General features: G+C 39.5%; 2 protein-coding genes across 5 annotated transcripts in view; one reads left to right on the top strand and one right to left on the bottom strand.

The window, feature by feature from the left end:
- Positions 1-930: 930 nt before the first annotated feature.
- On the bottom strand, positions 931-2,835 carry LOC121954934 (DNA damage-inducible transcript 4 protein-like). Its single transcript, XM_042502681.2, has 2 exons — positions 2,539-2,835; positions 931-1,839 (listed from the first exon to the last, which is right to left on the bottom strand). Exons 1-2 carry the CDS (start codon positions 2,705-2,707, stop codon positions 1,340-1,342), a joined length of 669 nt encoding a protein of 222 aa, XP_042358615.1. The 5' UTR covers positions 2,708-2,835; the 3' UTR covers positions 931-1,339.
- Positions 2,836-3,156: 321 nt separating this feature from the next.
- Positions 3,157-14,730, top strand: part of spock2 (SPARC (osteonectin), cwcv and kazal like domains proteoglycan 2) — a 43,645-nt gene continuing 32,071 nt past the window's right edge. The window contains exons 1-2 of one of the 4 annotated variants that reach the window (XM_088086402.1): positions 3,157-3,258; positions 11,040-11,350. In XM_088086402.1, the coding sequence (XP_087942528.1) occupies positions 11,162-11,350 (189 nt within the window). In that variant the 5' untranslated portion in view covers positions 3,157-3,258; positions 11,040-11,161. Of the gene's footprint in view, positions 3,259-8,815; positions 9,076-11,039; positions 11,351-14,730 lie in introns of those variants that run through there. The other 3 variants (XM_088086404.1, XM_042502339.2, XM_088086403.1) reach the window with 3 other exon arrangements.

Below are 14,730 nucleotides of genomic sequence, written 5' to 3'. Positions count from 1 at the left end.
GCTGCGGTGTATACAGTACTAAGAGGTCAGAGATACAGCTGGGAGAAAGGCCATGAAGAGCCTTAAAATCAATGAGTCAAATCTTTAAGTCTCCTCTAAAACATACTGGGAGCCAGCGTAAAGAGGCTTTAACAGGGATGACGTGATCACGTCGTCTTCTGGTCAAAAGCCTGGCAGCTGAATTCTGTAGTCTGGAGTAGATTAATAGTTTTTGTTTTTTTAATTCAAGCCAGGAAAGAGGCTGTTGCAGGAATCCAGGTGATGAGATGAAGGTGTGTAAAATTGTCTCTGTCTTTAAAAGTTAAAATGGATTTTTATAGTGTGAAGTATTCTTCCTCTGGGAAATCTTTACAGTCAGTCCATATAATTATAGTAACGGGGTTCCCGTGGTTATGGAAAACCTGAAAAAGTCATGGAATTTCAATCACATCTCCAGTCCTGTAAAAGTCATGGAATTGGTAAAAAATCATTTGAAGTTTCAAAAAAATTATTCAGTTTTGTAGTGCATAATGAAATTGTAAAAATGTAATCTTTCACACATAATCTTCAACATAATGCAAATTTATTGTCTTCAGCTTTTGACTTAACAACGCTCTGTGTCGATGTGACAGCATTTTCATGTATGTTTTTTTTTTTTTTTTCCCCTGTGATCTGTCTCTCCCTTCATGTGTGCCAGCCAGTGGAAATTATGTGTGAAATGTATTGTGGGTCCTTGAAAAGTCATGAAACATTTTTGAAATTTCCGCCATGAAAATGTAGGGGAACCTTGTAGTTAAGATATTTCAGGCTTGACCAAAGTGGTGGACCAACAGATCAATTGTACTTTCCCCTGCAGCCACATACACACACACACACACACACTCACTTAACACTTGTGCTTTCATGACAAGTCACTGATTGCTTATGAGTGGAAAGAAAACTCACAACAAATTAATAAAAAATAATTTATTTGTTCATGGACTTCAAGTTGTTGAAAAGTACAAAAGACACAAGCTTCCGGTAATATTTGACTGTCAAATTCACACAGTGAGCCATTCCCGTATGGGTGTGACTTTACATTCATAGGAAGGAAACAGACCCATGTTCAAACAGGAGTCTTGAGTCACCTGCAATCAGGTGAGCAGCTGCCATGAGACGTAAGCAGGTACCAGGGAAACCCGAAACACACATAAATACACCAACACCAGATCCGTGCTGTTCTAGGACCATCCTGTTAGTGCCATTTGAAGTGTGTTAGGGTAACATGATTCTGCTTTAAATAAGACAATGCCTAACCCACCAGCTGTCTCTCACAATACATATGAATTCAGTTCAGCTAATCAGGCACAGGGGCGCTTGGTCAGCAGCACTCCTCGATCAGCAGCTCCCCTGAGCAATACAGTTTCCTCTTTATCGCCCTGAAGCTCGTACTCAGCCTCAGGGTGTTATGGTGTTTTGCAGACGCTTGTGGTGACTTGCTGCCACTGAAGAGTTTCTGCACCTTTGGCCACAGCCCACCAGACTCCAGCCTCAGCACCAGGGTCACATGGAAAGTGGGGACCAGGGTGGCGTCCACTGCTATTTGGTCCACAGTACATAGGTTGCTCTGGTCCCCTCGGTCCACACACAGGTCGATGAGTGCTCCTCTGAGACCGCAGGGCTCGCTGACGGAGAGGTGCAGCATCTCTTGGCTGATATTGTGCAGTAGGCAGTCTGGTAGGATGAGTTTGGAGCAGCCCAGGATTTCTGATGCATCGTTGAGACTTTGTGTTATTGTTGCTGCGACCTCTGCGGCCAGGGTCTCCTCCAGCAGGAAGAAACTGCTGTCTGATTCTGACAGGGACATGTCTGTCACAGATCCTGAAACAAAAGAATACAGGTTAAAGTCTCGCTTAAAAAAATGAGGTCATCAATAAAAGCCTTTGCCTCCTTTAACCCTTTTGTTCCAGTAAACTTTATTGGCACTTTATTAGCACAATTACAATTAAAGCACAGTGAATGAAATAAACAACAGATCACACCAATAACAATATTAGTAAAATAATGTAAAAAGGGAATTAAACTAGTAAAAGAATAGTGTAATACATAAATGTTTAACTTGTACATATATAGACATAAATGTCATACGACTCATATACGTTTACCCATAAATACATGTTTAAATGTGTGTTTATGAGAGATTGTTCTATGACTGAAAATTGGTTAGACCAACCTAACCTCTGTGTGTGTGTGTGTGTTATAGATCTGCTATATATACACAAACACACAACATTTGACAACTATATATTGATACAAATTCATAGAATCACTTGTTAAAAAAAATCAACAAAATAAAAAAAACACAATCCATGTAGTAGAGCAAACAGTGTAAATAAAAAGGCTGAGTGTGAGCTGTGAGGAGATGCACTTCAGCTTTTGTGTGTTGCTTTGTTGGTTGTCTCTTAGGCCAGTGACATTACTCTATATTTTAACAAGTGCAATCAAACTAAAATTAAACACAAACGAGACAAGGAGCAAAACAAAACGGAGCCTCCTCAGACAAAAGCCTGCAGCACTCACCAGTTTCGCTGCTGCTGCACTGATGATCTGTTGTGACCCTCTGATTGAGCCCCTTCAGCTCAGCCAGCCTCTGCAGCAGACTGCCCCAGGACAGCCGCTGTGAACCCCTGCCCTCCGCTGGAGACGGAGGAAAGCTGCCGTCCAAGGAGTGATTGCTAGAAAAAGACATATTTACGAAGAAACAAATAGTAAAAAAAAAAACAACGTCCTATTGTTAAAAAAAAGTGCAATGGTATTCTCCAACGTCAGGTCCTCCTTGTCTGTGCTAGACCAGCTGGAAAACACACTCTGCAACAATGGAACAAAGCGTTAAATACCCACGCCAGGAGGCCCCGCCCCCTAGATTTCTCAACCAATGACGCTTCAGCTCACGTCTCCAGTGCTCTACCCTGCCTGGTAACATTTTTGGTCCCTTTGATGAGGCAAAAGGCCTGGCCCCCAGCACCCTGCAGGTTCCCGACCCCCAACCCAACTTATTTTCACAACTTTGTATTTTTCTTAAAAAATTGGCAGTCAAATGTGAAATTAAACATCCAAACCGACACACCAATCAACGCCTGTCTCCACAATGCCACGAGACAATAAGGAGACACACCCCCTTAGTTTTTGGAGAAAAGAGATATGATGAAAGAGCTGTGGGGAGATTCATTCCCGTCGATGGCAACTCATGCTGACACGTATCGCACGTATGCCTCGTGTTTTACGTTGATGATCGGAAACGTGAGTGCTGACTCTGGATTTTGGGATTTTTTAAACCAATGCAACACTAAGTTTGTGCGTGACCACAAAGACCCTCTCTAAGAAAACTCGTATCTGAGTTGCAGATACAGCGAATTTACCGATATTATGGACAATTTTGATCAAAATACAGGTTATTATACAAAGAAGAGGCTAAAAGTTACCTTTATCCACTTTATAGATTAGAACAAACGGTTAAAATCTAGACTTTATTCCCAGAGGTTATTCTAGGCCAACCTGGACTATTGTTTCATTTATGATCAATACTTTTGTTTTAATTGTGTTTCGAGTTATTTTATGTGGGCTAACTGTTTTTCATGCTTTCCAATCAATCTTTTTAAGGAACTTTGCAGGAATGCTGTGTCTTAACTTTAGGATCAACTTCTCAATATAGTCCACACCCACATACAGACCCTCCCCCACCCCTCAAAACACCCCCACTCATGCTTAGGATCAAAGTTAACATTATCATCATCAAATGGTCCAGAGGTTTACATTAACCATGCGTTTTAGTTTTTGCATATGTGGGATATTTTAAGTTATAATTCAATTAATAACAATTTCTTGGGGTCTACTTAACTTAGTTTCTGTCCTTGTGTTTGAAATTTGATAGTCCTGGGAGTGGGCTAGTGTATGCAATTTAAAGGACTGCAGGACAAACACAGGCAATACACTAAAACTGTCACTAAGCAGAATTTATTTGACCATTTCTGCAAGGAGAGCAATAACCAATACAGTTAGAAGTGACCTCTCAGCTGAAACAGACATGGAAACCCAACTATTTAAAATTGAGCTGTATATTAAACACAGCCTATCACCATGTATGGTAGCCTAAAGTGTCATGAATTAAAATGCCTTTGTATGGTGTATACATTACGAAACTATTAAAAATAGAATTGGTGACAGATACATATACCTAGTTATAGCCAACATAATGGATTCGTTTGACAAGGATTCATGGGCAACAGTGGGACAGTCGTCAATGTTGTGTACTGCAAATTAAATGATATTTTCAGACATATTTAAATTATTAAAATTAAATTATTTGAGAAAAAAAAAAAACTGCACAGGGTAGAAAGGCAGGACTGTGGCAGTCCCGTTGGGTCTGTCCTAACTGGTGTAATACACTGCATATGCAGATGATGGCGCCACTGCATCAGCTGGAAGCTACAGACAATGAAGACGCTTGAACCAGTGTTGTGAGTGTGCATGCGTGTCTGCATGGAAAGTGTTTATGCCTGAGTGCACCTATTGTTTTGAGTGACTGTGCCTGCGAAAACACAATCTTTGACATGCATTCCCCCCTTTGTACTTTCATGGTCACAACTGTGTTTTTTCTGCTGTTTTTTAACTTTGTCCCTGCATATGAAATGTATCATTTAACTAAGCTTAAACATCATTTGCAACATGTCATTGTGAAAAAAATTAAAACGGGTAAGACGAAATGAAGCGTGACAGGTGGTGTGTTTTACAGTTCAAACAGGCTTTAGAGAGCTGTTAGGCTAGCCAGCCTCGGGCTATGTAATTCATGTATTATAAATCTACTACCAAATGGATTCTTGAGAATGGATCTGCTTTATCTGGGGTGCATCAGAGTGAATCACAATGAAGAACCGCTGCTTCCTATATTTTTTGTCTCCAAAGATCTATTTGTTTCAGTAATTGGTGTGGAAAGAACAAGAGCATTTATGAGGCACTTAAATGGAGAATGCCATATATTTACACCTGAAGTAGCTCAGATACAACCTTCCTCTCCAGACTCTTTTAAATCTACTCATGTTGTTAATTAATTCAGGAGGGGGTAGAAGGGTCCCTGGATTGTGTATGCCAGGCTGTAGCTATAGCAACAACATGCTGTTGTGAGCAGGGTCCATCTGAAATGTTTTGTTGACGCTATTGTGTAATAATCTTGGGTGCCTTGTGTTTTTATCACTGCTTAAGACATGAAAAGTGAGGTGGTGTCAGCCACTCTGACAAGATGATAGCAAAAAAAAAAAAGAAATAAAGATTCCATCTCAGTGTAGATATCCCATCATCCTGTGTCATCAGAGCCCTGTGTTTATATGGAAACCCTTAAGCTCTGAATGCAGGACTCTCTGTTTGGCTTCATACGACTGCGTCACCTGAAGTTGGAGCTGGGACAGCGTTCCATTTAGGTTTTGATTTATTGCTGGAGGAAGCAGAAACAGACCTGCACTCTCAAGGGGGGCAGGAGAAACTGATGTTTGGCAAGTTCTGCTGAGACACAGTCTTCTTTATCAAAGCATTAACACTTTACACACCAACCTCAAATAGCTGGTATATTGAATATTACCTTAGTTAGACTCTTGATCTTTGGCTGACCTTGAATTAGAAATAAAGTCTGAGGGTTTCTTTGAGTTCTGGCACATTTGGCAAAAATGGACAATCACAAAAAAGAACTACTCCATTAAGAATTGACTTTTGTTTTATGAGCTATGCTTAGCTGAAATAACCCCTTTGACATAAATGTGCTTTTTAAAATAATGTTCCCAAGAAAACCTATCTCACATTGCAAAAAAGAGCCAGAGAGAGTGGATTGCTTGAGTATATTCTGAAAAACTCAGAGCATAGCCGTATGACTGCATCAAGTTATTGTTAAAGTGTAGCTTCTTTCAGACAACATTTAAGACCATATCGCATTAGTTTAATTTAATTCAATGAGTCAGGAGTGCAGTATAGTATATAAAAACAATATGGTTCATGCAACACAGGCAATCAGTTACCAAATGCATGTATAATGCATTAAATCAATATATATTTGCACTTTCTTTTGGGTGTTTTGGTGCCTTGTTATCCACTGTTTGTCATGTTTTGATGTACTTAACTGTACTTGTACTTTATACAGTATCAAAATCTGCTTTTGTTGCCAGTAGGAGGATATGAGCGCTGAATGCAAATGTAAATGGTATTATTGATTCCCTTCAACGACTACGGACTTGACATAAAACACCCAAAGGAACTGGATTATTTGTAGTTTCCAGTTTGTATTGTGGTGCCTGTGAATGAGGCTTATTATTGATATTGATTGAATGTCATTACGCACAGAGGCTGCATTGCTGAGTGATGCGTGCAGCAGTGAGAAAGTCAATGCATACATGATGAACCACATGACATCAGACATAGAAAAGGATCCTGATCATTATTTATAAGTACTCTTACCGTGACTTGTCCCTGAGTGAAGCTATCTCTCATTTTAGAACTGTGTGCATTATTTAGCAACGCTGCCAATGTTTTTGCTTTTTGTGTTTGGTTTTGAATTAAACAAGACTTGTAGGGCTGTTGTGTCTGCTCTTTAAATCTTAAAGTATTCTGAGGAGTATTCCTTTAAGGTGGATAAAGGAAAAGCCTGCCTTATTTTGATAAGTCTCGCTAGTTCTAGTGAGTGATCTGTTCCATGAAGGTGGCTTATGTCCCCGCTCAGTAACCATGGTGACTTGTCCTGCTGAACTAGTCTGCTCCATGGCAGGCTATCCGTCAAGCTTTTTTTTTTCCCCGAAATATATGACAAAAAACAAAACAAAAACAACATGATACATCTGAAACTTTCTATTCTCTTTCTGTCTTTCTATTTTCTAAAAAAAATAGAGAGAACAAAAAAAGTCACACAGATGTGAGCTTAGTATAGTCTTTTTGGGCCCCATAACATCTTGTGACAGACCCTGCTTTTGTTATTCCACGTTTGGCCACAATGTAAAAGTGGCCAAAAAGCCAAAGCCCAGTGCTGATCCTGAGGTTTGGTAGACACAACAGTGCTTTGAGCTAAATACTAACATCATCATGCTTACAGTGCTAACACAGGGATGTTTAAATTGTAATGCAAACCATGTTCAACACAGTTTAGCATATTAGCATGCTAACATTTGCTAATTAGCATTAAACACAAAGTACACCTGAGGCTGATGGGAATGTCAATGGTGGTGCTAGATGAAAGCTCAGGGGATCACTGAAGTTATTACATTTATTCTGATATTGACATCCCAAGAAGCAAATTGCAGATGTTGCAAAAAAAGCAAAAGAAAAGTCATAATAACTTCATTTACCTAGCACCTTTAAAAACAGAGTCTAAAAATGCTTTGACAAACAAAGCAAAGCAGAAATGGGAGACATGGACAGCCAAACGTAATACTGAACACAAGCCAGAAGAAACTAGTTGGGACAAAATTAAAACCAGGAAACAAATAATGCAAGATGCAAGACTCATAATGTCAATATAAAATAATACAAAGAAACAGACCAAAAACAATAACAGAAACAAAGAGGCAATCAAACCAGAAGCAAAGGGAATTAAAATAGATAAAACATATATAAGGCAAAATAAAATCAATAAAAGTAGACATAAAAAGTAAAAGAAATAAAAAGACAACTTCACATTAAAGCATGTCTATAAAAATTGGTTTTAAGAGGTGATTTAAAAGAAGTTACTGATTCTGCCAGCCCTATCTCCTCAGGCAGGTCGTTCCAAAGCCGAGGGGCCCTGATGGCAAAGTAATCTCTGGCATCAAATCTCAAAAATCTAAGGGCAACGTGACCCAAGTTGAATGTCTTGTGACTTGCACAAAAGCTATCAGGGCTGCTAAACATGAAACACAAAGCACAGGCTAGTTCAACAACTTTCTAACGTCACTCAGATGACTCCATGAGTGGCCTGTGGCTACCAAGCATTATCTCATGTCTTGGCATATAAGGTCTGGATGACAGATGACATTAGCCACTGTCTTTTGTCAGTGAGCATCATCTGATCTTTACATTTCTTGCCATCATGTTTGGATTCCCTCCCTTTGCTTCACAAAGCATCAGACCCGAGGGAACCACACTCACATGACTGACAGGCGTATTTTCCCCGGCTTTTATAAGGGGATTACCTGAAACCCCCTATGGCTGTTTGACTCTAGGATTACTCAGCCGTTTTCTCTTTAACTTGCTCCAGTAAATGAGAAGCACATTGTTGGGCTGCCATGTTCTGCCCTCCTCTCCCTCTGGATCCCTGCTCTGTGACTGTCACATCACATCTGTCTGCGGGTTCATGTCCGGGCCTGAGCCTGAGTCCCAGTGCAGCTTGCATGAGGTTTTCACCTAATATGTGCCTTAAAGGATGTGTAATGTTAATCACAATGCCGTTTTGCTTCATCACTGCTTTTAGTTTGATTAATGCCAGTGAGAATGAAGCAGCTGCAGAGCATTACGTTAAAACAGATAAGACCATTTCAAACAAAATGCATTATGCAGATTTGTTGTTTGCACTCATAAATATTTTTTACCAACCTGAGTGTAAAGCTGTGTTCTCAAAAATGAGCATCACACTGCAGTATGTTTCATACATGCATGGATTAAAACATGAGACACTGATTTAATCACATAACTTCAGCACTGTGTTCATTTTAAACAACTTCCCCTCTCATTTATCTTTGCTCGTAAACTTGATTGCGTTCAGCTGAGAGATTAGATGACGCCCTGTCTCGTGCCTGCCTTTATTAAGAGGGCCTCAAAGACTACTCTCTTCAGGATGAAGTAAAGATGGCATCAGTTAATCCAGCATTTCAATTACAAGCTGTCATTCAGTTTGTTTCTCTGGGGACCAGCTGAAGCTGCAGCAGAGAGAGATACAGCAGGCAGGGCAGATACAGTCAGATACTGTAGCGTGGCGCGATGCAAATGCTCTGCTTCCCGGTAATGTATCAGAAAACGCTGCCATTATCTGTGGGCCATCTGAACACAGCGGAGCTCGACAACAAAATAATCCACTAACCTCCTCTCTGTGTTGTCTCTTCATCAATCCAGGTAACAATTCCAAGGTAGAGCGGCAGCACAGACTTTTCCAGCTTTATTTTTAGCCAGGCATGTTTCACTGTTATAGTGGCAGTAAGCACAGACATTCATTTCATACAGGGGGGTGGAAATACTGTAATAAAAGACTAGAAATCTAGTGTAATGCAGTTAACAATCAGTTTATTCCAGACCACATGGCTCTCATTTCTGAGTCAGTTTTTGTTAGGATTTTGTCATAGAGGTGTTGATTCAGCTCAGTGAAACAGTACCAGGCCTCTTTCACACCATGTGATAGCAGGAATAGCACATCTAATTAAAATAATTAATTATGGCTGCATTGCATTTAGGTGTTCCAGTTCCAGGGCCCTGTTATTATGTACAGTGGCTCACTGTCACGCCTTACTGGGACACTTAAATGGAACAGAGCCATTGTTAATGTTATTAGCTGCACCTGTGCTTTTCCTGTGATGACACCTTTAAAAATGTCTGCTGGGGGAAAAGGCCTGTTTCAGAGGGCATTTATAAGGATAGGAACAAGGATTTTTGAGTGGTTTGGCGTCATCAAATGTGTCAGAGTCTGCTAATATTACACATCTTACATGATGCTCTCTAAATGTTGCTTGTCCATGATACCACATAATATTTTTTTTTTTTCAAAATAGTGTATTGTGTTTGGTAAATGATGTTACTCACAGTGAAGCAGCACTTTAAAGAAAATGAGACTTTGTACTTTGTTTATGCAGTTAAACATCAATCAAAGGATTTGTAAATCAGATGTGCAGCTTTGATAGAAATCAGTAATTTAACCTGTCACCAGATTGACTGACTGATGAATAAAATTGTCAGAATTCTTTACAGCCCACAGTTAACATTATGCAACTTTTAGTTGATTGTTGAGTCTCATTCCTAAGTTGTCAAATACTGACGTTTTGGATTGGTGCTTTGGTCCCACCATAAGCCAAACATGTCGGTCTTTGATGAACTGGAAACAAGTCTCAACAATCAACTAAAAGTTGCATAATGTTGCTGTAAAGGATTTATCAGTTTTAAATGAAGAAGAAAAACAATCCTCTCAGACCTTCGTGTCCCCAAAGGGGCATTTTGTGGTATGGCACCAAACTAATAACAAGACAACTATAAAAGTCCATGGTCATCATCTGTCAATTAATAAGACATATCTCTAATTTCTTGATATTTATATACCAGATTATTCATAGACTAACATTTCAGGGGGGGAAGCAGCTGACATGTCCCCATCAATATTCAATCCATCAGTTAAAATATGTGTAAATTGTATTGTATTGTTGTGTTCTTGTATTATGTAGGTCTAAATGTTATATTTAGATCACTAAGTTCCATATATCCATAAGCAAACATTTCAGGGAGGAGCAGAGGACACATCCCCTCAATATTCAATCAATCAATCAAATTATACTATATTATGATATATTATATAGGTCCATATCCTATATTTAATATTTAATAAATGTTCAGTTGTCACCTCTAACAAAAACATGAAAGTTGCAGGGGGGGGTTATTTTGACAAAATTGAAGACATTCAGCCTAACACAATAAAATGAGTCAGAAAATACTCACAGTTGTGCATAAAAATTAAAAACGAAGGAAATAAATGTGACGCTCAGCTTCAATGAATTAGTTGAGAAAATGTAAAAAAAAAAAAAAAAATGTTAGTTTCAGCCCCTAATTTAGACTGCCCCACATACCAAACACACTGTCCCACCTGAGCATGTCATGGGTAGGGGTGCAGGGCGTCACGTGACATCAGAAGGTGCAGCTTGTAAACAGCAACATAAACGACAAAATGCAGATTAGTCTGTGACGTAGAGGCTACCGTATTTATATAAACATACCAAATGTTGTCATAGAGCACCAGGATTTACCCTAAATACTATCATCAAACCCCTCTCACACCCTCCCTCCCTCCCCTCTGTCTTTCTCTCCCTCTCTCTCTCCAGCAGCAGAAGGAGCATCCTATAGGCTAATCAGTTGGTAGTTTCAATCCAGCCTCAGCATCCTCCCCCTCCCAGAAGAGGACAGCCGACAGCCGGTGTGTGCGAGGTGTTTTTCGTCCGCTACCATGGTGGAAATTACGGATATCGTGTGCCTTCTCGTCCCGCTGGTGATGCTGGCGGGGTCTACCTTCCAGACCGACGTGAAGAGCGTCAAAGAGGCTGAAAAAACGGGAAATTTCATGGAAGACGAGCAGTGGCTGTCCACCATTTCACAGTACAGCCGCAAGATCAAGCACTGGAATCGCTTCAGAGACGTAAGTCCGCCGTGTTGATTGAGAGATGCGCGCTAATGCGGTAGAAGACGCGCTGATGGGGGAAACACGCACGGACATTTAGAAACAGTACTAATAGTTATGGCACACTTTCTTAGTCTGATAATACGACAAAACTTGGTGCTGTTGTTGGATCATAGCCCACGCTGTAGAAATATACTTTAGAATAAATGTTTTAAAATTAGAAACATAATCACTTTGGGTATTCTTGGGTGGCCAAAATGTAAATTTAGGACATATATTTAGGGGGAAAAAGATGGAAACAGAAAATACAAGAGGGATTGTGTTTACAGTGTTCACAATATGCCTTATTTTGAATCTTCATTTACACATTTTGTAAGATTTTGCCATTGTTTCAAAAACGATTCATATTATTATGTGCATTGGATAGTTTAGGTTAGTGCAAAGGTAAATGTTGATGTCAAATACAGACTTCACTTTTCTGACTTCCTCCTCAAAATTCAGCTTATCTAAAAGGGTATTTAATTGCTTCCAGGAGAGCTTCAACAGGATTGCCACAGGTCAAAATAAACACAAACTAGGCCATATATAAGCTTCAGCTCTTCCCACAATTAGTATATGGGTCCTTGCTTAATTATAAGCAATTAATGTTTCAGTCCCACTTGCGCAGCAGGAGCCATTCAGACCTATTCCATCATACTGCCCTTAATATGGGTTACCTTGGATGTGTTTCCAGACGTGTCCCGGGAGATTTCACAAACAAGAGAATTAAGCAATTAGAGCAGAGGGCGGGGATTGATTGATGTGCATATTCACCTACTGAACAGACTGAACTGGGTTGCAGGGATTGATTAAAGCCTGCAGGCTGCACTCTGTGATATATTGCTGTGTCTCTGAATGTATGGATGTGATTTTGCCTCCAAGCTCTGTGAAATGATTACTAATGATCCCAACAGGATTTGGACAATAGTGCAGTTGGATTTTGTTCCATATAACTCCTGTTAATTGGGTTTTAATTGATCCGGTGTGGTTGCTATCACGTGATGGGGCTATCATTATTGGATATGAAATGTGAGCAGTTGTGTACATGAGAACAATGACATATCTTTTCAAGAAGGAGAAGCCTTTCTAAGTAATAAGAGGTGGTGGTGTCATTTTTGATCCGCATTCACACGCCTCCTTATGGACGTCCCCAAAGAAAAGGTGAATGTGTGTGAAAATTGGCAGCCGCCCCTCCTGGGATCGGATTACTTTGACTGTGATTACTTAAAGAGAATGTCCTCGGGAACTGTACTTAGGGAAGTAATGAAATTGTGGGCATGGAAAGATTAAGTCAGAATTATTGTGGGATTATAACTCCCTGGATGCTGCTCTATATTTACACAGCTTTGGTCCAAAATGTTAGTTAGAGCTGCAACTTAACTCTAAATTCGGCACATCATGATTGGGTGTGCAGAAAATGAGACTGAAAAGAAACACAAACACAGAATATGTGGAGCATCCCAAGATATAAACGTTTCTTCTTAACGTTGCTTAAGGGGTTGCCGTCTAGTATGAAGATGTGACTTGCTCTCCCTTTTTTCTCTCAATTTAACATCAAAGCTGCTGAACTCAAACACTTGCAGCTCAACACTGTGTCTCTTTCATGATCATTATTCCCAGAGGTGATTGTGTGCGTGTGCATTTGCGTGCAGACAGTGCCTACATGTGTATGACTGCATCTTGTTAAGTGTGATTTTGTCAGGGATATTGCATCCGTGCATGTGTTCGCACAAGCAGGAGTGATGGTGTCTCTGGTGATGATGATGATGATGATGACAGGAGAAACATCAGAGAAGCAAACCACTGAAACTCCCGGGGGAATCGCCAATAGAAACCACTTTGATTTCAGCTTGCTGCCGTAGCAACAGCAGTCTCCGTGTTATGGTGTTGAAATGGAGCATGTATCACAGAGGGTTTGATGACTCTATCCCCCCTCGCCAGCTTCAGGGTAGAGGAATATTAGGATTTTTTTCATTCTTACTGTGAACTTCTTCAACTGAAACACCATTTGTGCAACCAAGTAGTATTTCCTTGATGATTCTTAATAAGAGCTGCTGAATATTGAACATAATGAACATTTAATTGGTTTTTCTTCATGTTAGGTATGAGCTAAAAAAAAATCTTAACTAGAAAATGAGCAGTTCAGTCTCTGGGAATTATTTGGTTGATGTATAAAAGCACTGCCAATGACACAGTTATAGGTACTGAGATTACACAGATTGATGTTGACTTGCACAGTCCTCCGAGAGCTGAATGTTGAATATTAATCCAACACTGGAAAGCAATAATCAAAGCTGCACAACATGAAAGACAAGCTCTTTCATTCCCCCTTTTTGCACAAACATGCACAGATGCACACAAACCCCCTTCACATAAACACTGACAATACATAGGCTGCAGAACGCACGCTGTAAATATTTCATATTTATTCTCTTATGAAATGTAAAAGCAGAATCTGGATAAGAGGCTCTTTCACTTCCAATAAAAATAGCTCCCACACTTCAATTCAATCTATTTCACAGGAAGACAAGGAGATTAGATTTAACAGTTACAGTCAACAAATAATAGAATGGGATACCTTCAATCCTTTAATCTGACAGGTGCACTCAACATTTCATTTCACTAATGCACCAAATCCAGGAGAAAAAAGACAACAGGGGAACAGGGAAGGCAGTCACTGAATGTAGAGTTTTCATTTTAACCCAAAGACTTTTGGTTGTTTTCCCAATTCTTATGAGGCACATTGAGTTTAGGGGTGGAGGAAAACATCATATTAACACAAGGACGCCAAGTATCGTTTTTGAATTACATAAATTATCAGCATTACAAAGACAAATTTAACTTTTGGTAGCTGACTAGAACAACAAAAACCATTGCTTTTTAGCCCACAAGATACAATTTGGTGCAATGAAAATGTCTGCTCTAAAATTAATAGACCAAGGACTTTATCTCATAAGATAATACAGATGGCAATGGCGATTGTATTTATATAGCACATTTCATTACACATAAACTCAAAGTGCTTTACATTGAAAGACAACAGGTAAAAGAAAATATGTGAATAAGTATATGAGACAGAAGTAGCATGAACATAGAAGCAGTAAATATCAGCATCAACACAATAACAGAGAAGACAATCAAGTGTGATCAGTTGTTTACAAAGTTTTTCTTTAGGGACATGGCTCAATTTGCAGTTGAAAAAAGGTAATGAATTGCAATATATTGTTATATATGTTACCCCAATAGTCAGCACATTGCAACATGTTTAAAATGGCAATAGTATTGTATTGTGACGGAACATATTGGGGAGCCTCTGGTGATTCCCACCCTTAATTTAGTTTAAATTAAAATGGATACAG

The sequence above is a fragment of the Plectropomus leopardus genome, chromosome 13, assembly GCF_026936395.1.
Source record: "Plectropomus leopardus strain MGB_pleo_1.0 chromosome 13, ASM2693639v1, whole genome shotgun sequence".
Classification (NCBI taxonomy): Eukaryota; Metazoa; Chordata; class Actinopteri; order Perciformes; family Serranidae; genus Plectropomus; species Plectropomus leopardus.
Note: the sequence above shows the minus strand (reverse complement) of the source record. Positions and strands in the feature narration are given on the sequence as shown.

What these genes read in the sequence shown, in the direction of transcription:
- LOC121954934 (XM_042502681.2), bottom strand. Translation starts at nt 2,707, where the DNA reads ATGTCTTTTTCTAGCAATCACTCCTTGGACGGCAGCTTTCCTCCGTCT. An exon ending in GTGCAGCAGCAGCGAAACTG is followed by an intron (nt 1,840 to 2,538) that starts GTGAGTGCTGCA and finishes CTTTTGTTTCAG; the next exon opens with GATCTGTGACAGACATGTCC.